Source organism: Oryctolagus cuniculus, chromosome 4, assembly GCF_051225735.1.
Source record: "Oryctolagus cuniculus isolate XC-2025 breed Fujian yellow rabbit chromosome 4, ASM5122573v1, whole genome shotgun sequence".
NCBI lineage: Eukaryota > Metazoa > Chordata > Mammalia > Lagomorpha > Leporidae > Oryctolagus > Oryctolagus cuniculus.
This window is the reverse complement of record NC_142870.1, coordinates 76,156,553-76,182,667: the sequence shown is the minus strand read 5'-3', so window position 1 is coordinate 76,182,667 and position 26,115 is coordinate 76,156,553. Positions and strand designations below refer to the sequence as shown.

Here is a 26,115-nt window from a genome sequence, read left to right as displayed (position 1 = left end):
CAGGGGAGCGGCACACCGCCGGCCAGCTCTCTCGGGGGCTGCACAGGTGTTCCCCTTAGATGTTCCCCTTAGATGTTCCTCTTAGATGTTCCTGGTGCATGCCGTCTCTCTCCTCCTTTATAGTCCTCCTCTGCCAATCCCAACTCGGCTGCCCACACGCCGAGTACGCTGCTCTCCTCCAATCAGGAGCAAGTCCTACAGTTTATTGGCTGAACTGGAGGCAGCTGTGTAGAAGCTGTTTTCTTCTCTCCCAGCGCCATACTGTGGGAGAGCAGATGCATAGAACAAGTCTTAATTCCAGTAACTTAGTCTAGTCCGAGTTGCTCCCCACAGATCCCCCTTTCTTTTTATTTTTTGGCGTTGATACGCGCCTGTCTTCGGTGTCCCGCGGCACACACTCTGCTCTACTTGCTAGAGTTGCCACAGGTTCTTACAAGTCCTATCAATCAGGCAAACCAAATCCGGGTCCTCTCTTCGCCATGTTGTGAGGAGGTTTTTAGGCGCTGATGCGTGCCTGTCTTCGGTGACCTGCGGCTCATACTCTGGTCGAGCCGCCTGCTGGTGCTTACCGCCTTACTAATCAGGCAGACCGAATCCAAGCTCTCTCATTGCCATGTTGTGGGGTGACTTATTGGTGTTGATAACGTGCCCGTCTTCGGTGACCTGCGGCGCATAAGCTGCTAGCTGCCTGCAGGTGCTCATCGCCTCACTAATCAGGCAGACCGAATCCAAGCCTTCTCATTGCAGTATTGTGGGGAGGCCTTTCTATTTCTCTATTTCTCTATCTCCGGGCATTCCTATTTCTCTCATTTTACTTCTAAATTTCTGTTTCTCTTATCCCTGCGGCTTCCCGGCGCCCGCCCCGAGGCTGCTTCTCGGCGGCTTCCCGGCTGAGCCGCTTCAGCCCGCTTCTCTCATCTGCACGGCTTCGCGGCTCTGCGCGGCTCGGCTTCGCGCGCACACTCCGCGGTCTCGCACTAGCCCAGCGTTCCCTATCTACTTGTGCCCCGCACGCTCTCTCTGCGCGCGGCAGCCTCCGCGAGTCACACAGCGTAGCTTACGTCTCCGCCACTAGCATTCAATCCAAGTTCCCCGGGCTAACCTGGCGAATTCAACCCAGCTCACGTCTCCGCCCCACGATTTGGCTTCCCGTCCTTTGCTCCCTGGGCTAATCAGACGGATCCCAACCGGGCTTACGTTTCCGCTTCTGGTTTTAACTTTTCGCCCCCTATTCCCGGGCTAACTTGAGAATCCCAAAGTGGCTTTCGTTTCCGCCTCGGCCTGCCCCCCGCGGCTTCAATTTCCCTAACATTTTTCTCTACCCGGTATATTTCCCCAAGCTTTCCTCCAACAATACTCCTCCCTCATTTCTCCTGGCCTCTCCCCACAGTCCGCATCCGAGTCTGTTTGTTCTAGCTTTCACTTTCGCTTTCGACCTTAGAGATTTCTCCCAGCTTCCCCCTGTAGTCCGTATCTGAGTCTATGCCTAGGCTTTCAATAGCTCCTTCCAGCACCTTTTTCGTCCGGCTTTTCCCTAGGCTGTTTGCTAGTCTCTCTCTCCGAAATTTTCCCATTTCTTCCCGTTTCTTCCCTCCTAAGTTTCATATCCGTCCTAGGTTTCCTATCCGAGTCACGGCACCATTATGTCGCTCCCCCTCTTCGTGGAGGAGCAATACTAAGCCCTGCCTAGGCTTCATATCCGAGTCACGGCACCATCATGTCGCTCCCCCTCTTCGTGGAGGAATGACACAGGACCCTGCGCTGTTCTTTCGTCTGCTCGGCCCTCCCCGGGTTTGCTGCTGGTTCTTCCCGGGTTGGCTACTGTCCCTTCCACCTCCGTGGAAGGGCAGTTCCCCCTGCCACATTCCCCACTTCCGCAGGGGAGCGGCACACCGCCGGCCGGCTCTCTCGGGGGCTGCACTGGTGTTCCCCTTAGATGTTCCCCTTAGATGTTCCTCTTAGATGTTCCTGGTGCATGCCGTCTCTCTCCTCCTTTATAGTCCTCCTCTGCCAATCCCAACTCGGCTGCCCACACGCTGAGTACGCTGTTCTCCTCCAATCAGGAGCAAGTCCTACAGTTTATTGGCTGAACTGGAGGCAGCTGTGTAGAAGCTGTTTTCTTCTCTCCCAGCGCCATACTGTGGGAGAGCAGATGCATAGAACAAGTCTTAATTCCAGTAACTTAGTCTAGTCCGAGTTGCTCCCCACAGTCACCTTTTTTTTTTTTTTTTTTTTTTTTGGACAGGCAGAGTTAGACAGTGAGAGAGAGAGACAGAGAGAAAGGTTGTCTTTCCGTTGGTTCACCCCCCAGATGGCCGCTACGGCCGGCGCGCTGTGCCGATCTGAAGCCAGGAGCCAGGTGCCTCCTCCTGGTCTCCCATGCAGGTGCAGGGCCCAAGCACTTGGGCCATCCTCCACGGCACTCCCTGGCCACAGCAGAGAGCTGGACTAGAAGAGGAGCAACCGGGACAGAATCCGGCACCCCAACTGGGACTAGAACCCGGGGTGCCAGCGCCACAGGCGGAGATTAGCCAAGTGAGCCACGGCGCCAGCTGCGGTCACCATTTTAGACATTTAGAAAGCTTCCTTAAGTCTCCAAGAGAGCAAGATCCGTAAAGGAGAAAACTGACGAATTTCACTATATCGAGACAACAGCAACAGTAAAAACTTCTCTTGACTAAAAGTATGTTCTAAATGAAGTTTATAAACAAGTGTCAGACTTACAATATATATTACACGTATATCAAAGAACAATGAACTTCAAACAAGTGAGTATAAAAACCTGACATACACGAGGATATACATGGGCTGACAATTGAAGAAGACCAACTGCAATGGCCAAACATCATGTAAGGAGAATGCTCAGCTTCACCAGGAATCAGGAAAATTAAAGTATGAAGCTAATGGGCTACCATGTTCACCTATTTGACTGGAAAGGAATCAGTTATTGACTGCTCTGCAAGCATTGCTCGGAGCATGGAGGAACAGTCACTGCCATTGCTAGTGCTGTTTGACGGAATGAAAAACTGAAATACACATGTCCTGTTACAGAGCAATTTGACTTTCCCCATTTCCTAGAAGGAAACATTTGCGCATGTGCATGAGAGGACATATATATTGAGGTTCAATATATTAGTAACAGCAAAACATTGGAAACAGCTTAAACAGTTCTTAAAAAGGAAATGCTGGAGCTGGGTATTTGGCTAAGTGGTTAGGATGTCCGGGTCCCATATCACAGCGCCTGGGTTCAAGTCCCAGCTCTGGCTCCCGGCTCCAGCTTCTTGCTAATTCATTCCCTGGGAGGCAGTGGTGATGGTTCAAGTAATTGGGTTCTTGACACCCATGTGTAGAACCTGGGTTGGATTCCTGGCTCCTGGTTTGGGCCACAGATGTGACCCTTTGTGGGCATTTGGGGAGTGAACCAGTGGAGGAGACTTCTTTGACTGTCTCTCTGCCTTTCAAATGAATACACTTTAAAAATGTTTTATGGAAATGGTTAAGTAAAAGGACTATACACTATGAAATACTATAAGGAGTTAAAATGAATGAATTACAGCTCTCTACAGATATGGAAAACTCCAAGTCATGTTGTTCATGGAAAAATGAATTCAAAGATAAGTTCATTTGGTGCAAAATATTTTGAAATCCACTATACAAGGGGTCTTTGAAGAGTTCGCAGAAAATACATATTGTGAAAAAACTGTATGAATTCAAAAAATTTTATCAAAATGAATTGTTTTTTAAAATTATTTATTTATTCATTTATTTTATTTGAAAGGCAGAGGGACAGAGATCTTCCATCCACTGGTTAACTCTCCAAATGCCCACAATAGCCAGGACTAGGCCAGCCCAAAGTTGGGAGCCAGGAACTCAGTCTGGGTCCCCCATATGGATGTTAGGGACCCCAGTACTTGAGCCATCACCTGCTGCCTCCCAGAGTGAGCACTGGTAGGAAGCTGGGTGGGAAGCAGAGCTTGGACTCAAACCAGCCCTTCTGATACAGAATGGGGAAGTCCCAAGCTGTGAATTAACCCATGGCGAACTTCTCTTTTAATTCCGTCTTCCATGAACTTTCTGAAGTACCTTAGTGTATTCACTAGTACATATGTATACATGAATGCAAAGGAAACCGCCTGGCAGTAGACACACCAGGCAGATCAGCACTTTACTCCCCGGGGAACAGAGGATTTGGACAGGCAGCCAAAGGAAAATTTAGCTTTATCTATACTGCTTTCTCATTTTATAAGGCGCATGTAATCATGAGTGACTTTATAATTTTAAAAGATATTACCCAGAAATCTAACTTACTTTTGTAATTGCCTATTATGTTTATTCCATAATAATTTAGGGACACATTTGTTGTTTTTGGACTAGCAGTTGACAAATATTTTTTCTATAAATGGCTAGACAGTTAACACTTTGGGCTCTGTGAGCCATCCCACCTCCCTTGCAACTAATCCGTTCTGCTGTTGTGGGGCAGCTGTACGCAATGCATAATGAATGAGCATGCCTGCGTTCCAATAAAACTAAAAAACAGTGGGTGGGCCACATTTGGCCTGTGATCTGTAGTTACCTGCTGTAGACTAAGTTTCTTATATAACTAAAGTATATTTTAAATATTTTTGTGTACAGAGAAATGTTTCTTCTTGACCAACTGGTCAAAAGTAGGTCCTAGCCTCGGGGATGTTGCTCAAAGTGCTTTAGACTCTGGCCGTATTGTTAGAGACCCAGCACTCCCCCACGGAGGGGATAACCCACAGCTGCCTTTGCATGCGGGTGACAGCCACTGACTCCGGAGCAGCAGCCAACCACCCGTGGGGCAGGGGATTGTGCTTGCCACAGCTGATTCACCCAGTCAAGGTTCAGTGGCCTCAGAGGTGGCTCCTGATCAGCCCCACATGCAGAGTGACCCTTAGAGCAATGCCTCTGGCGTCGCCTCAGCCAGGCTGGGCTGTGCTGGGGGAGAAGGAAGGCCTGGTGGCACTGAGCCCTTGCAGGAGAGGCTGGGTGCTGTGGGACCAGGGTCTCCCCCTCACAACTCAAGGTCGAAAACTCACTGGTCCAGAGTCACGTTGGACACAGGGCTGTGGCTGTGTCCACACAGGTAGGGAGGCCTTGGCACTGCCATGCTGCTGTCATTGGTCCCAGAGGCTGCCAACACTAGCCACACGGAGTTCCCATGGCTCCCAGCGCTGCAGTCCCTGACTCTGGTATTTTCTCGGCTAGGGGACTCTAGCCTAGTATCTGAGAGGGGCTGGCTGAACCAGGACTCCCGGTGACTCAAGCGCAATAGAGGTTTGCAGGCAAACGCAGGACCAGGGAGCACTGGGCACAGGGCTCAGGATTGAGTGATTATCTTTGTGTTTATTTCTGCTGGGAACTGAGGAGAGCAGTGTGGCCCAGGTGATTCCCCAGGCCACGGTGATGTTGACCTTACGTGGAAAATACAATGTGTCCCCACACAGGCTTTGCATGGAGCTGGAGTGCAGCCTTCCCCCAGCCCAAGAGAAAGAAAAAACACACTGTACCTGCTTGGCAGTAACTTCCTGGCTCTGACTTCTCCCTTGGGGTCCACTTTGAAGGATCAGGAGCAAAGGATTAATCAGAACACCAGTGCACCTGAGGTAACTCCGTGCAGAAGACGGGAGGAATAGCCGAGTCCTGCGCTGGGCACAGGAGCGAGCGCTCAGTTCGCGGCCAGGAGAGGCTGGGGCTCCCGCTGGAGTGAGGGCAGTGTTTCCTCTTCCTGTCCTAGTCACAGGCTATAACTTCTCCGGATATGAGCCAATCTTGTCCCTCACCTACCCTTTCAGCCCAGGTCTGATGCAGGCTCTAAGCGGCCCCTATGTGGCACACCTAAGTCCCAAGTCCAGCACTTGAACTAGCAAATGAACAGATTACCGTATTTACTCTCATGATGTCCCCCTCCTAGTTTTCTTTCAGATGTCTTCGCTGTGGAACACCCGAGGACGGAATCTGCTCTGTCTGAGCAAACTTCATGCACTTGAGCCACTGGGGGGCAAAGTTCGTTGGAACCTAGATCTTCTAACACTCTCGTCCTAAGTCACCTTCCTGGAGAGGGTCGTTTGCTGTGACAGTGAGCAAAAACTTCAGTTCTCAGTGGTGCTGGTTGGCAGCAAGGTTGCATTAGACCGGAGGCAGGCACACAGGGAGAGAGGGAATGAGAGTAAGGTGAGGAGGGTGCCCACTTCCCTGGAACGCAAGACCCTGCAGCTCCAACCTCAGGGCAGAAAGCTGACCCGGAGCAGGGAGACCTGCACCAGGGGAAGGAGTTCTTAAAGGCCCCTTCCTGTCCCAGCCCCGGGAGCAGGGATGGCGGCTCCCTCTCCCGCCTCATCCGTCCTAGTCCCCAGCAGCAGCTGCTCCCAAGTGAAAATGACAAGAGGCCAAAGCACTGGAAGGCACAGGATACACCGCTTCTACTTGCTAGAGAGCACCACAGACTGATGGTGGGAAAAGACAACTAGAAATTTCCAAAATATTATCTCCATGAGTCACATGCAAAAATTCACGTGCATTTCCTGACTTAAATTGTCACATGCTTAAATCTTGCCCTGATGGCAAAAAAATATATAACTAAAAGGGCCAGCGTTTGGCTTGGCAGTGAGATGCCCCTTGGGGGGCTTGCATCCTATATCAGGGTGCCTAGGTTCCAGTCCTGACTCTACTGCCTGCTCATGCATGCCCTGGGAGACAGCGGGCGATGTCTCAAGTACTTGGGAGACCTGGATCACACTCCAGGCTCCTGGTTTGGGAACCCAGTGGAAACTGTCTGATGTGCATTGGGGTTGGAAGACAGTAGCACGGGAATGTATCCTGGGTGTCTCAGGCACCCCTGAGAGCTACAGATCAGAAAGGCATGGCCATAGCCAAAGGGAGAGGGAAGGCTGAAAAGGATTAAGAGCCCACCACAGGGAACTTCTGCTGAGAGGAAGAGCGGATCTTTCTGATCTGAAGGTCATTCCAGGGACCCGAAGGTCTTTCTGATCTGAAGGTCATTCCAGGGACCCAAAGGTCTGTCCAGGGAAAAAGGCACTGCCCCAGTTCAGGCAGGACAGCTTGGCAGAAGTCCTTGGCTCATGGGTAAAATACACAGCTTTCATCATCTCCCAACTCTCTCTTGGCTCACAAGGGCTTGGCCTTATCTCTCTTATAAAAATGGTGAATTATTTACAGCAGGAACAGGAAACTAAGACTAGGTTATGAAACCCCTGAGGCAAAGGCTCTTTCCTCAAGTTCCAGGTGAGATCTTCTGGCTCTCTGCTACTCTGGCTCTGTTGCCTGGTGTCGTAGACCAGAGGATGGGAGAAGGCTGTGGGGGTGCCAGGCCTCGCTGGTCTGTAACCACAGTGTGAATGTTTGGCATGATTCTATTCTCGAACTGGAAAGCATACTCTAGTTATTAAGGACTCCCAGAAGGGGGAACCACACAAATTGAGCTCAGGGGCCAGCACTGTGGCATATGCTGGCATCCCATATGGGCACTGGCTCATGTCCTGGTTGCTCCACTTCCAACCTACCTCCCTGCTAATGGCTTGGGAAGGCCCAAGTGTTTAGGCCTCAGCCACCCATGCAGGAGACCTGGATGAAGCTCCTGGCCCCAGGTTTGGCCTGGGTCAACTCTGTTATAGTCATCTGGGAAATAAACCAGTGGATGGAATATTTCTCTCTGTCTCTCTCTTTCTCTGATTCTGATTTTTAAATAAATAAATAAATCTTTGAAAAAAAAAATTGCGCTCCAGCTGTTCTAGATTCTATAATTACTCCGAGGCTCCACAAATTACACTTGTGGCAGCTGGAGTTGGTTGCAGCCAGCTTTTCAATGCTACGATGAAATACGCACTATAAGCTCCTATGGAGGAAGGTTTATTTTGGCTTATGTTTTGGACGCTCACAGCCAAGGACTGGGTAGTCCCCATTGGCTTAGCCGTCAGGGGAGGCTGGAGGATGGCACTGATGGAGCATGTGCAGAGGAACAATCATATGGCGAGCCAGGAAGAACAGAAAAAATGGCCAGGCCTGACGCAGGCTTATGTACACAATCCTCCTGCAAATCTGCCTTCCAAGGGCACCTCCCAGGGACCTGAGGATCTCCCACCAGGCCCGCCTCCTCCATGCCATGAGCAGATTGAGATTCCACGCACTAAAAACCATCAGTGTATGACTTTGGGATTTAACCCTCTGTATGGATTTGGAAGTCATGTCCTATTCAAGCCATAGCATTATGCCCTTGGCTCTCCAAAACTCATGTCCTTCTCACATACAGCATATAATCCTATCTCCGATAGTTCCAGTATTAACTCCAACCCAACTTTAATTCAAAGTTCAAAGTCTTGTCTGGGACTCAAGGTGAATTTCTTAGCCTTGAGCCCCTGGGGGGAAAATGTATATTTTCAAGACACAATGATGGGACAGGCAAAAGGTATGCACTCCCATTCCAAAAAGGGAAGACAGGCACATAAAAAAGATTAATCAGACCAAAGCAAAACTGAAAACAGGCAGGGCAAACGTCAACTCCTAAAGCTCCATGCCTGACATGCTGGGCACGCTGTGGCAGGGACAGTCCTGCACATGGCTTTGTTTCTTACAGGTGTGAGCCGCATCTCTGCAGCTCCACTAGGCACTGCCTGGTGGGGACTCTGCAGCAGCTGCACGCCCACATTTCTGCTTGCAACTGACAAGGAGTTGGAGGCTCTTGGCAGTGGCCCACCCCTACGACAGGCCCTGCCTGGAGACCCAGGTTGTCTGAAACTTTAAATCTATGCAGAGGTCTGCCGGTCTCCGTGGCTCTGTTTCCCTCTGTCCACAAGGCTGCTCTATGAGGCTGCATTCTGCCTGCAGCTTCCCCAGCTTGGGAGGCACGCTGCTGGGAGATGTCCTTGGCAGGCATTGCTGGCACCTCCACCTTTCTGGGGTCTCCTGTGTGGCTTCGCTGCCACAGCTCCACCATGCATCGCCCCCTCAGACCTTCCTTTGAAATTCCGGTGGAAGCTGTCTTGCTTTTTTGCATGCCTGCAAAGCCAGCCTCACACGGATGATGCCAAGGTCTGCCGCCAGCACCAGCTGCACCTGGGCCCCCGTGAACCACCTGGGGTACGTGGTGGTGCTGGGCAGGCTTGCTGAAAGAACCCCATGGTTCCACAAAGCCATTCTACACTCCCATGCATCCAGGCCTGTGATGGGAGGGGAAGCCTGGAAGACCCTTGAAAGCCTTCGACGTCGTCTTCCCATTATCTTGCCTAATAGCGCGTGGCTCCCTTTCATCTGGGCTGGTCTCTTCCTGTGCTGAGCACCTTTTTTGCTTCCTTTTTCCCTCTGGCCAGGCTGTGAACTTTCCAAATATTTCTGTTCTGCCTCATTGTACCCTTGATTCTCACTGTAAAATCTCCAAACAGCAGCCAATAACACTCTTATACGCCTGAGTGCATTGCTGTTTTTTTTTTTTTTTTAAGATTTATTTATTTATTTCAGAGGCAGAGTTACAGAGAGAGAGAGAGAGGGAGAGACAGAGAGAGACAGAGAAAGAGAGGTCTTCCATTAACTGGTTCACTCCCCAAATGACCATGACAGATGTCCCAGCCCCTGGGAACACAGGCTGTTGTCTCCAAAACTGCTGCTGAGAGAGAAAGGGGGTGCAGCAGGGGCAAATAAGAACACCACAAAGCTTTATTACCCCTTCCAATATTTAAATTTGTGGTAAATGTTCTACCACTTTTAAGTTCCCTTTTTAAAGTTTATTTTACTGTATTTTTTAAAGATGTATTTATTTTATTATTTGAAAGGCAGAGGTACAGAGAGGCAGAGGCAGAGAGAGAGAGAGAGAGAGAGGGAGAGGTCTTCCACCCACTGGTTCACTCCCTAAATGGCCACAAAGGCCGGAGCTGTGCCGATCCAAAGCCAGGAGCCAGGAGCCAGGAGCCAGGAGCCAGGAGCTTCTTCCAGGTCTCCCATGTGGGTGCAGGGGCCCAAGGACTTGGGCCATCTTCTACTGCTTTCCCAGGCCACGGCAGAGAGCTCAAAAGTAGAGCAGCTGGGTCTCGAACTGGTGGCCATATGGGATGCCAGCACTGCAGGCGGTGTGGCTTTACCCGCTATACCACAATGCCAGCCCCTTACTGTATTTTTTAAAATATTTTTTATATGATTGAATTTTTAAAAAGCTTCATTTAAGGTATGCAAGTTTCATGTATTCCATTCGTTCAGATTTAGGAACACAGTGATACTTCCTCCCTCCTGCCCATGCTCAACCCTTCTTCCTCCTCCTTTTCCCTATTCACATAGATAACTCTACACTAAGCAAAGAGTTAACAAACAATATGAAGAAAAAACACTGTTCCTCAACAGTAGAAACAAGGACTGATTAATTTATTCGAGAGGCACAGTTACAGACAGAGAGAGGTACAGAGAGAGAGAGAGAGAGAGAGAGAGGTCTTCCATCTGCGGGTTCATTCCCCAGATGGCAGAGAGAGAGAGAGAGAGAGAGAGAGAGAGAGGTCTTCTGATGGTTCACTCCCCAGATGGCTACAATGGCTGGAGCTGAGTTGACCCGAAGCCAGGAGCTTCTTGTGGGTCTCCCATGTGCGTGCAGGAGCCTAAGCACTTGGGCCATCCTTTTCTGCTTTCCCAGGTGCATTAGCAGGAATCTGGATCAGAAGTGGAGCAGCTGGGACTTGAACTGATGCACATATGGGATGCTGGTGCCACAGGCACAGGCTTAGCCTACTATGCCACAGCACCATCCCCTATTTTATTTTTGTTTACTTGAAAGACATGGCAGCTGGAATCTGAGATAGAGAGAGACAGAGATCTTTCAGCCATCAGCTCATTCATTTTCTTGCAACAGCACTTTTTCTTAATTGCTGTGAATTTTCAATTCTTTTTCATTGTTCTGACAAAGTTGGTTCTGAGCTGCTGCTTGTTTTTCAGGGTATCTGTGGAGGGATGAGAGTTTGCAGTTGTCTACTCCATCATTTTGTTGATGTCATCAATGCTAGTGGATGACTCATTTTGTAACCTATTTGTGCACGTCTCAGTTCTCCACAAGGAGATGATGCAGGTAGCTTGTGGTGAGGCCTACCTTTTGCGAAGAGGGACAACATAAGAAAAGCCTATGACAGGAGCTTAGGACCCACCTGTGTTGGGCTTCATACCCACATTAGTCAGAACAGTGAATGGTCTCTCTCCTGAAGGAACTTGAGGCATCTAGGAGTCATTTTGTAATTATTAGTATTTGGATCCTGAACAGATGAGTATGATGACATTCCCTTATGTTTTCTTTTAGAAGATTTATAATTTAACCTAAAGTTTCTTTTAATTAATTATTTATTTGAAAGGAAGAGAGATGGGGGAAAGAGAGAGAGAGAGAGAAGAGAGCGCAAGGTCTTCTATCTGCTGGTCACTCTCCAAATTCCTGGAACAATTAGAGCTGGATCACACTGAACTCATGAACCAGAAACTCAGTCTGGTGAGTTATATCAATATGTTGAATGCTGCATCAGTCTTGCATCTCTGGAATAAACCTACTTGGTCCTAATATATTGACTTTTTTTCCTCCTTTGAAAATTCTGGATTTGATTTGTCATATTTTGTTAATGAGTTTTGCAACCATATTCATGAGAGATTTTAGACCTATATACTTATTTTTGTTAGTTTTGTCAGGTTTTAGTATAATGATTATACCAGCCTCCTAAAATCTTAATTTTCTGAAAGATTGGTGTTATCTCTCATTAAATATGTGATAGAATTTACCATGGAAACCACCTGGGCATGGAAGTTTCATTTTGCTAAAGGTTTTTGGTAAGAAATTCAACTTAATCCAAAATATAGATATTCCTGTTTTCTACTTGGCCTTGTATCTGTTTTTGGAAAATCCTGTTTTTCAATGACTTCATCTTATCTAAGCTATCAAATTTACTGTGGTAAAGTTTTCAAAATATTCCTTATTTTCTTTTAATGCCTGTAGGATATGCAGAGGCATTCTATTTTTTTTATTGTAGTTATACCCCTTATTTCACTCTGGGAAATTAATATTTTCTCTATTTTATAATCAGTCTAAGACTTAATTAACTGTATTAACGTTTTCAAAGAATCATATTTTGGCTTTGTTAATTTTTTCTATGGTTTAAGTTTTGCTCATTAATTTCTGCTCTACTTTATCTTTAATATCCCTCCTACCACTTACTCTGGGTTTGCTTTCCTGTTCTTGCATCTTTCTTTGGGAGAGACTTAAGATAACCGGTTTTCAGTCTCTTTCCTAATAAGAGCGCCTATAGCTTACATTTTTCTCTAAGCACTGCTTTTGCTGCATCCCCCAAAGTTTGAAGCTGTATTTTCTCAACCATTCAAGTCAAAGTACTTTCTAATTTCCATTGTCATTTCTGCCTTGTCATTTTTAAAGATTTATTTTATTTATTTGAAAGGCAGCATGACAGAGAGAGGGAGAGACGAGAAAGAGATCTTCCATCAACTGGTTCACTACACAAATGACGTAATGGTTGGGGCTGAGCTAGGCCAAAGCCAAGGAGCCTGAAGCTCCATCCAGGCCTCCCATGCAGGTGGCAGGGGCCTACGTGGGCCATCTTCTGCTGCTCTCACAGGATCATTAGCAAGAAGCTTCATCAGAAGTAGAACAGCAGGGACTCCAAATGGCACTGATATGGGATGCTGGCGTCACAGGTGGAAACTTAACCTGCTATGCCACCACACGGGCCCCTGTCATTTCTTCTTGGACAAAAGTTTGTTTCAAAATGCATTGCTTAACTTTCAATGTTTGGATATGTCCTAAATTGTTGTTTTGTTACTAATTTCAAAGTTAATTCTCTCTGTGGTTGGCAAACATATTCCAGAAGGTGTCAGTCCTGCCGTTGGCTGTCACCTGGCCTCTCTTCAGCACTGGCAGAGAGGCAGTGCCTTTCTTAAAAGGCACCGGGTTTCCCTAAATCTAATGATGTCTCAATACAAAAAAAAAAAAAAAAAAAAAAAAAAAAGCTTTGTCTCAGAAAATACCTTCATTATGATTTTCTATTGCTATTGACTACACCAGTGTAGCACCATCCCAGTCCATGATCGCACGGCTGGAAACAGCAGTTTTTTTCATCACCATTAAGTGTTCTGTTTTCAAGAGCAAAGGTTATAAAGTTGTGTTTTAACTCCAACCATTATACACAGAGGGCTACCAACACCAGGAAAAGTTTTCCTTTCCTGGTAAACTTCAATTTATCGATGAGAATTTTGTAAAAACTCATTTTTAATATTTTCTCAAAGTATGTGCTGATTCTACCTTCAGTTAGGGTGGGCAGACTCTAACCCATAGGCCCAATCAAGCATCCTGGCTTTTCTAAGCAAAGCTTTACTGGGACACAGTACTGCTCAGTCACTGACGCACAACCCAATGCTGCTTCTGCCCTACAGTGGCAGAGCTGAGTAGCTGAAATGGAGATCACCTGACCTGCAAAGCCTGAGGCAGTCAACCTGGCCTTCACAGAAACACTCAGTTCTCTGCTGTGCCCAGCCTCATCGTCTCCTCCCACTCCCCTCTCCCCCTCCCCCCTCCTTCTCCTCTGCTGCTGCTGCTGCTTCTTCTTCTTCTTCTTCTTCTTCTTCTTCTTCTTCTTCTTCTTCTTCTTCTTCTTCTTCTTCTTCTATATTTATTTATTTGAAATGCAGAGTGAAAGAGAGAGAGAGACAAAGACAGAGACAGAGAGAAAGAGATCTTCCATCTGCTGGGTTCCCTCCCCAAATGGCTGTGATGGCTGGGGCTAGGCCAGGCCTAGGCCAGGAGGCCCCTCCCACCTTCTATCATAGCAGCTCTAACTCACTTCTCAGTCTGTGTTCCTGGTGCTTTACTTCAAAAGCGAAAACAACATAATCCTGACCTAGTTCAGGTTAGCTCCTTTCAAGCAACAAAACAAAGTGCAGCTGCTTCCTGCCTGGTGCAGCAGTTTTCTATTTCCTCAGGGGAACATTTTGTCACCATCCTCATTTTCTGAGGAAATGGAAATGGGCAAAGCTTTACAAGTCCATATGATCAATTTGGAAATTTTATTAAACTTTGCTCATTGTTTCTGATTTATTTGTTCTGGTGACTTCTCCTGGAATTCTTATTGCTTGTGAGACCGGTTATCCAGAGCTAACTCCTTTGCCATTTTCATCTCATCGCCCATTTCTCCCTATCCCATATTGGATACTCAGCAAATTTGTCACCAACATCACCAACAGTATTCTCTGTTAATGGCATTTATGTTCTAACTGCATTCAAATGGACATATACATTTTGTCATGGAACTTTTCTTTTTGCATTTTTTTTTCATCTCAGCCAGGTTTCTTTTGCTTTCAGGCTGCATCTGTCTGTTGGCCTTATCTGTCCTTATTATTCCTTATTTCACTTTCCAAAGAGACCCTTTCTTTTTACCTCCTACTTAAACCACCAAGATATCTCTGAAACTTTTCTTGTTTCTTATAGCAAGATATTTCCTAAGGTTGGATTTTATTCTGTTTTTAGGGTAGCATACATTTTCCTTTGTCACTTCTGTACATGGGCTCCATGGTGACTTTGTTGTTGATGGTTTTGTTCATTTATTTTTTTTCCTACTTGCTAATCATTGAACAAAGAGAGCTCTCTTCATCTCCAGCATCTTTCATTACATAGGATGGGTAGTTTCCTTTTAACTTTCTCTGTGGATCTAGAGCTCAATGGTGGGTGGATGTACCATGTCATAGCCAAACCAAAGTGCATTTTTCCATTCCAATGGAGATGAATACTTGAGTTTCCAGTTTGGGGGCCATGCCTGTTAGTGCATATATTCACACTTTTCTTCCAGAGATATCTAGGAGGTTAAATGCTGGGTGATAGAGGGTGCATGTTTTCAACCTTAGTCAATAATCCCAATGTCCTATACAAAACAAAACAAGAATGCACAAGAAATATTCAGTAACATTTATTTTTTGTTTGTTTCAACAAGCCAGCATATCTTTGTAGCTAACAAAATGTTGGAATGAAATATAAGAAAATTTTCTCTTGAGGTTGAACATCTAGAAAAAAAACAAAGAGGACATAGCTCTTCAGCTGACTATTATTACTGAAAATCATTTTAAATTATTGTGAGTTTAAGGAAAATAAATCACTTTTCTCAAGAATCACACAATGACAGGGCCATGACAGCTGCACACTTTGGGAGAAGCACAAACTCCTGGAATTCTTTACAGTGATTCATATGGTGCCTTTAAAAAAAATCAACAATCTGCAATAAAACAACACAGATGCTTATGATTACATCATCTTCTAGAAACACGCATAAACCAGATACATAGATGCAAAACTTACTGTGATACAATAAAATAGAGCCTTTGAAGTCAGACTGCCTCAGACACCTCAAGCCTGCAACTTATGTGCCCAGGGATCTAACAATTTCTTACTTCCCAAGTCTCAATGTCCATATTCCAGCACTTAAAACACAAAAAGCTTTACATTAAACTGGGCTACAAATGAAAACTCAGTATGTTTATATCATAAAATAATTCAGGCTACAAAAGAACATCAACACGAGGGAAGCAAGTTTCTTTCCTCCCAGTATGACCTCCAATCCCCACTTTCCATTCCTAGTAACAACTGCTTATCAATATTTTGTTGATCTTCCCAGAAATATTCACTGTATACTGCAGACATGCATACACACATTTGTATGTACATATTTACATATGTATTTCTAACTTCCTTCAAATATGCATACCTTTATTTTATTACTTAACAATGTTGATGATCAATGGATCATCAATAGTACAGCCAGACATGCACAATAATTAAAGTCATCATCTTTTATTGTTGGCAACTTGAAACCACAAAAAGACCACAGCTGTTTACATGTCTTTCAGTTTTATCATTTTAAGGATATGTGTGTCAAAGTAGGTGGGGAGAATACATTGCACCTAATAGTATGTTAGCTGGATTTATAACTTCTAAATATTTGCATATGACATGAAGCTCTAATTTATTCTAATTTATTGAGCTGGGTCTTGCAAATATTAGGAGCAGGGCTGCTTCTGAATGTCCCAAAGAGCAGTTTGTATGGAACATTTGTTTCAGAAAAGTTGATGCCCAGATGTTGGAGGTCATGAGTATTGTTTCTGAGTCTCTTTCCCTTTCACCTTGACTTTTAGTCAATATATTTCACTATTTTTTAATTGACAAAGACTGTATTTGTTTATCATATATAACATGTTTTTGAAATATGCATGCATTGTGAAATGGCTCAATTGGATTAATTAACATATGAATCACTTCACATTCTTTCTTGGAGGTGAAAACAGTTAAAATCTACTCAGCAATTTTCTTATTTATTTAAATTTTTATTAATATAAAGTGACTAGATTTCATGTGTTTCATAGGTACAGTTCTAAGAAGATATCACACTACCCTCCCTCTTCTCTCTCCCTCAATCCTCCTCCATCCTTTTTTTTTTACTAAAAATATTTTTACAAAGACAAAATTTCAATCCACTCTAAAGTCATGAATTTAATTCACCGCTAACCATAATATTCCACAAGTAAAAAGCAGGAAGACCATAGTTCCACAGGAGTATAAACAAAGGCTAAATATAATAATCATAACATGTCCATTTCATTCCTATACATTTTTTAGTATTCTATATTAACTGCCATATATCAGAGAAAACAATATATTTGTCTTTTTGGGACTGGCTTATTTAACTAAGCATAATGGTTTCCATTTGCATCCATTTTGTTGTAGAAGACAGGATTTCATTCTTTTTTTATAAAGGTTGAGTAGTATTCCATAGTGTATATATACCCCATTTACCCCATTTTCTTTATCCAGTCATTAGTTGATGGACATCTGTGTGGATTCCACATCTTAGCTATTGTGAACTGAGCTACCATAAACATGGGAGTAAAGATCACTCTTTCATTTATTGATTTCATTTCATTTTGGTAAATCCCCAGGAGTGGGGTGGCTGGGTCATATGGTAGATCTATTTTCAGATTTCTGAAAATCTCCATATTGTCTTCCATAATGGCTGCACCAGTTTACATTCCCATCAATAGTGGATTAAGGTACCTTTTCCCCCAAATCCTCACCAGCATCTATTATTCGCTGAATTCTGTATAAGACCATTCTAACTGGGGTGAGGTGAAACCTCACTGTGGTTTTGATTCGCATTTCCCTGATGGCTAGTGATCCTGAGTATTTTTTCATGTGTCTGTTGGTCCTTTGAATTTCCTCTTTTGAAAAATTCCTGTCCAAGTCCTTTGCCCATTTCTTAACTGGATTGTTTATTTTGTTGTTTCTTGAGCTCTTTATAGATTCTGGATATGAATCCTTTATCAGTTGCATAGTTTGCAAATATTTTCACCCATTCTGCTGGTTGTCTCTTCACTTTGTTGAATGTTCCCTTTGCAGTGTAGAAGCTTCTTGGCTTGATGTAATACCATCTGTCTATTTTTGCTTTTATTTTCTGTGCTTCTGGAGTCTTTTCCAAGAAGTCTTTGCCTATGCCAATGTCTTACCAATGTTTTCCTCTAATAATTTGATGATATTGGGTCATATAATTAGATCCTTGGTCCATTTTAAGTTGATTTTTGCATAAGGTGTAAGGTAGGGGTCTTATTTCATACTTCTGCATGCATAGATCCAATTCTCCCAGTAGCATTTGCTGAAAAGACGGCCCTTTCTTCAGGGATTGATTTTAGCTCATTTGTCAAAGATCAGTTGGTTGTAGATATGTGTGTTAGCTTCTGGGGTTTCTATTCTGTTCCACTGGTCTACATGTCTAGTTTTGTGTCAGTATCAGGCTGTTTTGATTATAACTACCCTGTAATATGTTTTGAGATCTGGTATTGTGAAGCCTCTGGCCTTGTTTCTGTTGTTTAAGATTGCTTTAGCTATTTGGAGTTCCCTGTGTTTCCATATGAATTTTAGTATTGTTTTTTCTTGATCTAGGATGAATCTCTAGGTATTTTGATTAGAATGACACTGAATCTGTAAATTGCTTTGGGTAGTATGGACATTTTTATATTAATTTTTCAATCTACAAATATGGAATATTTTTCCATTTTTGTGTCCTCTTCTATTTCTTTAATGTTTTATAATTTTGATTGTAGAGATCTTCTATATCCTTAGTTAAATTTATTTCAAGGTTTTTAAATCTTTTGTAGCTATTATGAATTGTACTGATCTTATAAGTTCTTTCTCAGCCATCGTATTGCTTATGTATACAAGGGCTATTATTTTGTGTGTTGATTTTTAGATCCTGAAAATTTACAAAGCTCTCCTAGGAGTTTCACTAGTCTTAGTGGAGTCTTTTGGTTCTCCTTTATATAGGATCATGTCATATACAAAAAGGGATAATTTAACTTCCTCCTTTCTAATTTCTATCCCTTTGATTTCTTTTTCTTGTCTAATGGCTCTGGCTAAAACTTCCAGAACTACATTAAATAGCAATGGTGAAGTGGGACTCTTTTTTTCTGGTTCCAGATCTTAGTGGAAATGCCTCCAGCTTTTCCTTATTCAATATGATCTTGTTGTGGGTTTGTCATATATTGCCTTGATTGTGTTGAGGACTGTTCCTTCTTTTCCAATTTGCTTAAGGTTTTTATCATGAAAGGATGTTGTATTTTATCAGAAGCTTTCTCTGCATCTATTGAGATAATCATATGATTTTTATTATTCAATTTGTTAATGTTATGTATCACATTTATTGATTTGCATATATTGAACTATCTCCGAATACCAGGGATAAATCCCATTTGGTCTTGGTAAATGATCTTTCTGATGTGTTGTTGGATTTAACTAGCTAGTATTTTGTTGAGAATTTTTGCATCTATGTTCTTCAGGGATATTGGTCTATAGTTCTCTTTTTTTGTTGCTGTACTTTTTTCTAGTTTTGGAATTAAGGTGATGCTGGCTCACAGGAGTTTGAGAGGATTCCCTCCCTTTTGATTGTTTTGTATAGTTTGAGAAGAACTGGAATTATTTCTTCTTTAAGAGGCTGGTAGAATTTAGCATTGTAGACATCTGGTCCTGAGCTTTTCTTTGTTGGGGTGAAAATAGTTAAAATCTACTGTTAGCAATTTTCTTCTTTTTAGCACTAACTAAATACTTAATTGAATAAACACAACAGCAAACAAAATGCATTCTAATATTCTCTTTAAAAAATCAATTTTAAAGGTCTTTCTATTCAGGCTAATGACAAACACATTAAAGGCAGATATGCTAGTTTAACAAAAGTGGTTAATTTTATACAGCACTTATATATTTTAGTCCACAAGTAGATTATTAAATGATAGAAAACATCTAATACAACCATTTCTACAGAACTAGGAAATAAATGTCTAAGAAAGAAAGATTTTACAGACCACATCTTTTATATCCACCCCAACAGTCTAACTCTAAAGAGGAAAAAGCCAATGACTTTCCTCACAACAGCTCACGACTAACGTTGCTTTGCCATCAAAAATCTGTATTTCTGATCCATTATAAGCACTGAGACAAGATTCAAATATTCCCAAAGAAAGAAGCACAAGGCACATTGTGATAGCCTATTCAGCAACAGCAAGCACTGCATTCAAACTACGTCATCCTAGGAATTAAATAAGGACAGCCACATGCATGGGCACTTCCTCCACTAGTACTGTAGAAAGTCTCAGTGTCACAAAGAATCCTCTTGTCTTCTTCAGTAACAAAGTTTATAGCCATACCTTTCCTCCCAAATTGACCCCCTCTACCAATTCTGTGAATATAGTTTCCACCATTGGTAGGTAATCATAGTTTATAACCAAAGACACTTGTTGTACATCAATCCCACGAGCCAACAAGTCAGAAGCAATCAGAACACGGCTGATGCTCGTCAGAATTCTCTCATGATGACATCTATTTCCTCTGGTCCATGTCACCATGTAGAACAGAAACTGAAGTCCCTGACACGCATTTTTCAGTGAGCCAGTCCACTTTGCACCTTGTATTGAGAAAAACAACAGCCTGCGTAATGGTCAGTGTTTCATACAGGTCACAAAGTGCATCCAACTTCCATTCCTCTCCTTCAACGTTAATATAGAACTGTTTGACTCCTTCAAGGGCCAATTCTTCTTTATTCACCAGAATTTGAATTGGATCTCTCATGAATTTTTTGGTCACTTCTAACACATCAGTTGGCATCATGGCAGAAAGCAACACAACCTGAATACTGGTATTTAGTTTTTGAAAAATCTCATAGATTTGATCCTTAAAGCCTTGGCTCAACATTTCATCTGCTTCATCCAAAATGAACACTTTGATCCACTTTGAAGAAAGGTATCTTGTGTTTAATATCACATACTCTCCCTGTGTGCCAACAAAAATATGTGGTGCTTCTGCCTGCAATTTTCAGATTTCATTTCTAACGTTTGTTCCACCAATGCAGGCATGACAGGTTGCTCCCACACAGTTTCCAAGTGCCAGAATTACCTTTTGGATCTTTAATGCAAGGAATAACAGCTCTTTGCTGAATAGCTGAAGGCTTCTCAAAACCATAAGCACAGATGCCCTGGAGAAGAGACTCCTTTAAATTCCTACCATCAAGGTTATTACAATGTCATCCCAGGTGCTCCTGATGACACCATCAGGGTCCATTCCCTCTGAGCCACCATGTTCTTTGTTATAGTCTGCAGAGTCACCAGGCATGTCCAAAGAGCCCCCCAGTACCGAATGAAAAGCTACTGCCAGCAATTTTCAAAACACAATGTGTTCTTAACTCTATCACCACACTGTACAATAGCTCTCTTGTACTTAATCCACCTACCTAGCCAAAAGTCTGTATCCTTTGACTAATATATCCTGGTATGCCACCCCTGGTAACCTCCAATCTACTGTCTACCTGTATGAATTCAACTTTTTTAGATTCCACATATAAGAGAGATCAGACATATATGTGCATATACTTTAGGCCTGGCTGAAGGTATTATGCTGGTACTTCTATGTCTGATTTATTTTACTTAGTATACAGTCATCCAGGTTAATTCATAATGTTGCAAATGACAGGATTTCCTTCTTATATTTAAGTATTTAATCCATTTTGAGTTAATTTTTATACGTGGTGTGAAGTAAAGGTCCAAATTCCTTCTTCTGAACATAGACACTCAGTTTTCCCAGTACCATTTATTGAAGAGACTTTTCTTTCTCCAATGAATATCATTGCTGCCTTTGTTGAAAACAAGTTGGCTGTAGAAGAATGGATTTATTTTTGGATTATCTAGTCTGTTCCATTGGTATGTGTGTCTGTTTTTATGCCAGTACCATGTTGTTCAATTATAACTTTGTAGTAGATTTTGAAGACAGGTATTATAATGCTCCCAGCTTTGTTCTTGCCCAGGATTGCTTTGGATATGAATTTAGTGATTTTCTAATTCTGTGAAGAATGCCATTGGTATTTTGATATTCATTGTCTTGAATTTGTAAATTATTTTCAGTAGTATGAACATTTTAACAATATTAATGTCCAATTAATGAACATATAATATCTTTAATTTTTCAGTGTTCTCTTTACTTTTCTCATCAATATTTTATAACTTTCAGTATGCAGTTATTCCACTTCCTTGGTTACATTTATTATTATATATTTTATTTATTCATTTTTGGAATCTATGGTGAATAGGGTTGCTTACTTGATTTCTTTCTGACAATCTGATTACTGATGTATAAAAAGGCCATTGATTTTTGGATGACAACCCTACTGAATTCATTTTTTCCATTCAAAGTTTTCTGGTGGCATTTTCAAGGTTTTCTACATATTAAACTATATTGTCTACTATGAAGGATGATTTGGATTCCTCCTTTCCTATTCAGATGGTCTTTATATATTTCTCTTGCATAACTGGTGTGGCCAAGACTTCGAATATTATATTGTCTAAAAGCAGTGAAAGTGGACACCTTTGAGGAAATTATTTCATCTTTTCCCATTCAGTATGATGTAGACTGTGGCTCTATCCATCAGACAGTCCCATTCCTAAGATTCTGGACAGAGGCTGTCTGGTCTGTTGGAACTGAAGCAATGGTCCTACTGATTTTGGAATCTCCTTTGGGGTCATTTTCCCTTCTTGAAGACAGGGCATGTTCACAGCACAATAGTTCTATTGTCTCATCCTGTCAAACCCAAGGATTTCAACAGCCTTCCTTAAAATCATCCTGCCTCTGCCCCCTCAATCCAAACTGGCAGTGCTTCCTCTAATATAATCCCAGAAACTACGCAGTGGCTACTCAATCACATCCCTTAGAACATGTTCTCTCATATATTTTGCAATATGGAAAAGCTGAGAATTTTCCAAATCCTCAAGTTTTTGTTCCTTTTTTCTTATCAATTCCTTCTTCAATTCATCTCTTGCCTTTCACATGTTATCATAACAGGAAGAATCAAGTTAGTCTTTTAATACTTTGCTTAGAAATCAATGTTATTGCTTAAAAGTTCTACCTTCCATAAAACAATAGAATACAGTCAAGTTATATACCACTTTATATACAATGGTCCTCCTTCTTCCAGTTTCCAATAGCATCTTCCACATGTATCTGAGACCTCACTGGAATCACTGTTAATAGCAGGCTCAGGAAAGCTTCCTGTGTCTACCCATTACCCAGTTCCAAAGCCGCTTCCCTGTGTTTAGGTACCAAAATCTGTCTTACTCAGTTGGGGCTTCCATAACAAAACACCATAGATGGTAGCTTATCCATAATTTATTTTTTCATAATTCTGGAGGCTATATTTCCATAAGAGTTATTATAAAGTCTGTGTACAATAATTCCAAGATTTTATATCCCTTTTTGTCTGTTTATGTCATCTAGTGTTTCTCCTGCTACCTGTTCACTTGTTATTTCTCCTCACATACCTGGACATCCCTGATTCTGTTTTAGAAATTATATATGAAAAACTGTTTGTAATAATAAATTGACACCTGGGATTATGTTAACTACAAAGGTAAAGCAAGTTTTATTTCTAACAGATTTCTTGAGGCAACAGGAATCAAAGTTCTCCCTAAATCAGCTTCTGGGATTGAGATTTTTGCAAACCATTCGGATGATTAGAAGCTAAACTTTAGTATATATCAAGGCTGACTTACTTCTACTATGCACAGCATTTGAGATCCTAACCAAATTAGGGTGGTTTATTAGGGCCTCAACTCTGACTCCAGTTTTTTTCTCCTTAGTTCTGCAAAGCTTTTAAAATCACTGTACAGTGTTCCAACCATATTTTTCAAAATTGACATATTCCCCCAGGCTCCAAATGCCAGCCCCAACTCTCGGAATGTCTGTCGTCTAAAAGTTGGCTGAGGCACTCTCTCCTTTTACTAGCTTCTCACTGCCTTCAAGTCGATAAAAAATATGTATCTTTTTAAATCAGTGGTCCATGCCTACTGCCTCTTTCCCTACACAGTATTAAATAATCTCACACCTCTCCCTCCATCCTTTCCTCTGTAATACAGAAGAGGGAGGAATATAGACTTTTAAGGCAACTAAGCATTTTATTTCAACCATTTAATTTATTGATCATCTTTGCTGACTGTCTTTATTTAGTTGGACTAGATTTTTTTCAGCTGGATTTTGTAACTGTCATATATGCTTTACATAGGTTTTAATTAAATTAATTTTACTGTAAGTACAAAACAGAGATTTTTTTTGCACTTGTCTGGCTTGATTTCATAAGTCACTATGAATGTCATAAATCAGGTATCATAATCAGAAATAATTGCATGTATATTTATCTCGAACTGTGTAAATTACCAGTCTTATTAAATTTGCAGTTCAGAAAAATGACACCCCAACCCTAAGGCTTACTTTTATCCTATAATAAAGTAGCAAAAATGTTTTGGTTGTTGAATTTGTGTTTTAAAGATACTATATGATGTTACATGGTAACACGTTTATATGGTCAATGATTTCGGAGAAATCATCATTAAAGACAAAAGTTTTTCAGCTGGAATTGACAGCCATAGCATGACATTCAAGAGTCACTTAACAGTTTTCTCACCGTTCTCTTTTTTAACTTTGCCTTCATCTCATTTTTTCTTCCATGACCCCTCTGATGGGGACCTACGATGCCAACAGGCACCCTTGCAGAGGGTTCTTGGTAATATGTTCAGGAGAAGGGAAGTTATGTGTATAAGAGTGCACAGTAGCAGAGCCTGCCAAGCCCCAAAGGACTAAAACGTCTCTCTAGGCCTTGCCGCCTTCCCTCCCACCTGACAGTGAGCACACCCTCAGGGCAGAGTAGCAGAAGCGGTGCCTCTTCGCGGAAGGACTTGGGGAGAAGGTATAGACAAAGGGTCACTCCCTTTCCCCTTCAGTATGACAATTTTACCTTCAATTGACTCTTTAGCTCTGTTTTCCCAGCAACCAGATAATGTGGTTTACACCAGTGAGCTACTAAGCAACTTCACTGAAGGCAAGAATGACCCCTGATTGGTAAATTACCTCTGAACGGGGAAGGTTTACAAATAAATTATTGATACCTAATAGGAAGCAATAGCACCACAGTTCCCTGAGCGTGCTGACTTTTGTCAGTGAGTGCATCTATTGTGGGATCTGGGAAGCTAGTTCTTCAGAATTATTAGAGGAGATTCTGGCTCTGGGGTATCAGGCTTTTAAGCTGGGGCAGCTCCTGCACCTTTCCAATGCGAATCTCTTTTCCTTGTACATGTGTGTATGTGTCACTCTGCCTTTCAAATTAAATAAAAAATTAAATAAACTTTTTCTTTTAAAGGTGAGGCCTATGCTAGCCATGTGAATCTGAATGTTTTGTTGAGCCTGAGACCAAGCCCTCACGGGCATTACAGAAGGTGTTTGGGCTAGAACTGGCAGGCTCTGTGCCTCCTGCTGGGCTTACAACCAGCACCAGCCTTGGGGCATACCTTAACTACCTCCACAAGAGCAAGCTTCTCTTTTCCTTTTAACAACACTGACACATTCTGTAGCTTTATCTGTTCCAAGGTACAGTCATGGGTTGAAAAGACCCATGAAAATAATCAGGAGTCCTTGTTTCCTGGATCACACGAGTTTAATTGCGGTAATATCAACTCTAATTCTTGAATAATTTCAAGAGTAAATGCCATAACCAAGATGAAGCGCCAATTTAAATACAAGTGCTTCATTTGCTTGAACAGTGGGCAACCTTTTTGTACCTTTGTTAGAGCGTGGCACAAAGCTGAACAATGCAACAGTTCCTCCTCCTCCTTCTTTCTCTCTCTCTCCCTCTTTGCAGATAGAAAATCAAACTCACCTTAGCTGTTTTGCTCATTTTGAGTTTCTTCCTCAAGCGCCCTGGCGGCATCTGAGACCTCATTTTGCTCCTGCTCCTGCTGCTGCTCAGCGAGTCTCTGTTGCACCACAGCCTCTGTGTGCCCATGGATGATCTGGTGGGCCGCGAGAATGTGCTTCCGCTGGGCATTCCTCACTGCACCAAAGCCACAGAAGAATGTTCACTCTCAAAGTCTCCATGAAACCACTGCCTAATGCTTTCAAGGGAGTAACGACAGAAACAGTAATTTTGCAAACCAACATTTAGGACTGATTGGGTTAAGTAGAAATGACCTGCTCTCTGTTTTAGAAGGATCTCTTTTCAGGGTAAACCAAATGCACACATTGCCTCTTGCTGCATCCTCTGTCCCCACTCTGGCTTGGTCTGGCCAACCTCCCCACCTGCAGGCTCATCCTCATTCCTGACTCAGCAGTCTCCCTCGCCTGGAAGGCCTGCACTCCAGATCCCAGCCCTCTAGCGGAGCTCAGCTCAGGTTCCAGGTCCCCCAGGAACTCTCTCTTGATTATGTCAGCCCACATTTACCATTTACCCCCTGAATGTGTACCAACCTGTTCACTGTTGAAGCATTTCAGGCGGGCTGCGCTGTGTTTTCCATTTAGACTATAAATGACTTAAAAGTCAAGACTTTGTCTTCTCTGAGACTCAATTCCTAACACGGAGGGTACTTTTTGATTGATGATGAGTTTCTAAGCTCATGATTTTAGAAGGTGATCACAGCTCTGAATTCTAGGGATATTTATGGTCAAGGCTTAGTAGAGACAATACTAAGCATCAGAATCCTTAGAAAGGAGTGGTGATGAAG

At 42.8% G+C, this 26,115-nt stretch overlaps 2 protein-coding genes and 1 pseudogene across 6 annotated transcripts in view; all 3 read right to left on the bottom strand.

The window, feature by feature from the left end:
• The window catches only part of NR1I2 (nuclear receptor subfamily 1 group I member 2), a 32,042-nt gene extending 26,184 nt beyond the window's left edge, over positions 1-5,858 (bottom strand). The window contains exon 1 of one of the 2 annotated variants that reach the window (XR_016232045.1): positions 5,529-5,858. The gene's annotated coding sequence lies outside the window, so the exon portion shown is untranslated. 2 annotated transcript variants of the gene reach the window in all.
• Positions 5,859-14,933: 9,075 nt separating this feature from the next.
• Positions 14,934-26,115, bottom strand: part of CFAP91 (cilia and flagella associated protein 91) — a 61,750-nt gene continuing 50,568 nt past the window's right edge. The window contains exons 17-18 of one of the 4 annotated variants that reach the window (XM_070072179.2): positions 25,275-25,448; positions 14,934-15,260 (exon numbers count right to left, since the gene is read on the bottom strand). In XM_070072179.2, coding sequence (XP_069928280.2) covers positions 25,276-25,448 — 173 coding nt within the window. In that variant the 3' untranslated portion in view covers positions 14,934-15,260; position 25,275. Of the gene's footprint in view, positions 15,261-18,940; positions 19,065-20,420; positions 20,556-25,274; positions 25,449-26,115 lie in introns of those variants that run through there. The other 3 variants (XM_070072182.2, XM_070072180.2, XM_070072181.2) reach the window with 3 other exon arrangements.
• LOC149127013 (eukaryotic initiation factor 4A-II pseudogene) lies at positions 19,479-20,819 on the bottom strand (annotated as a pseudogene).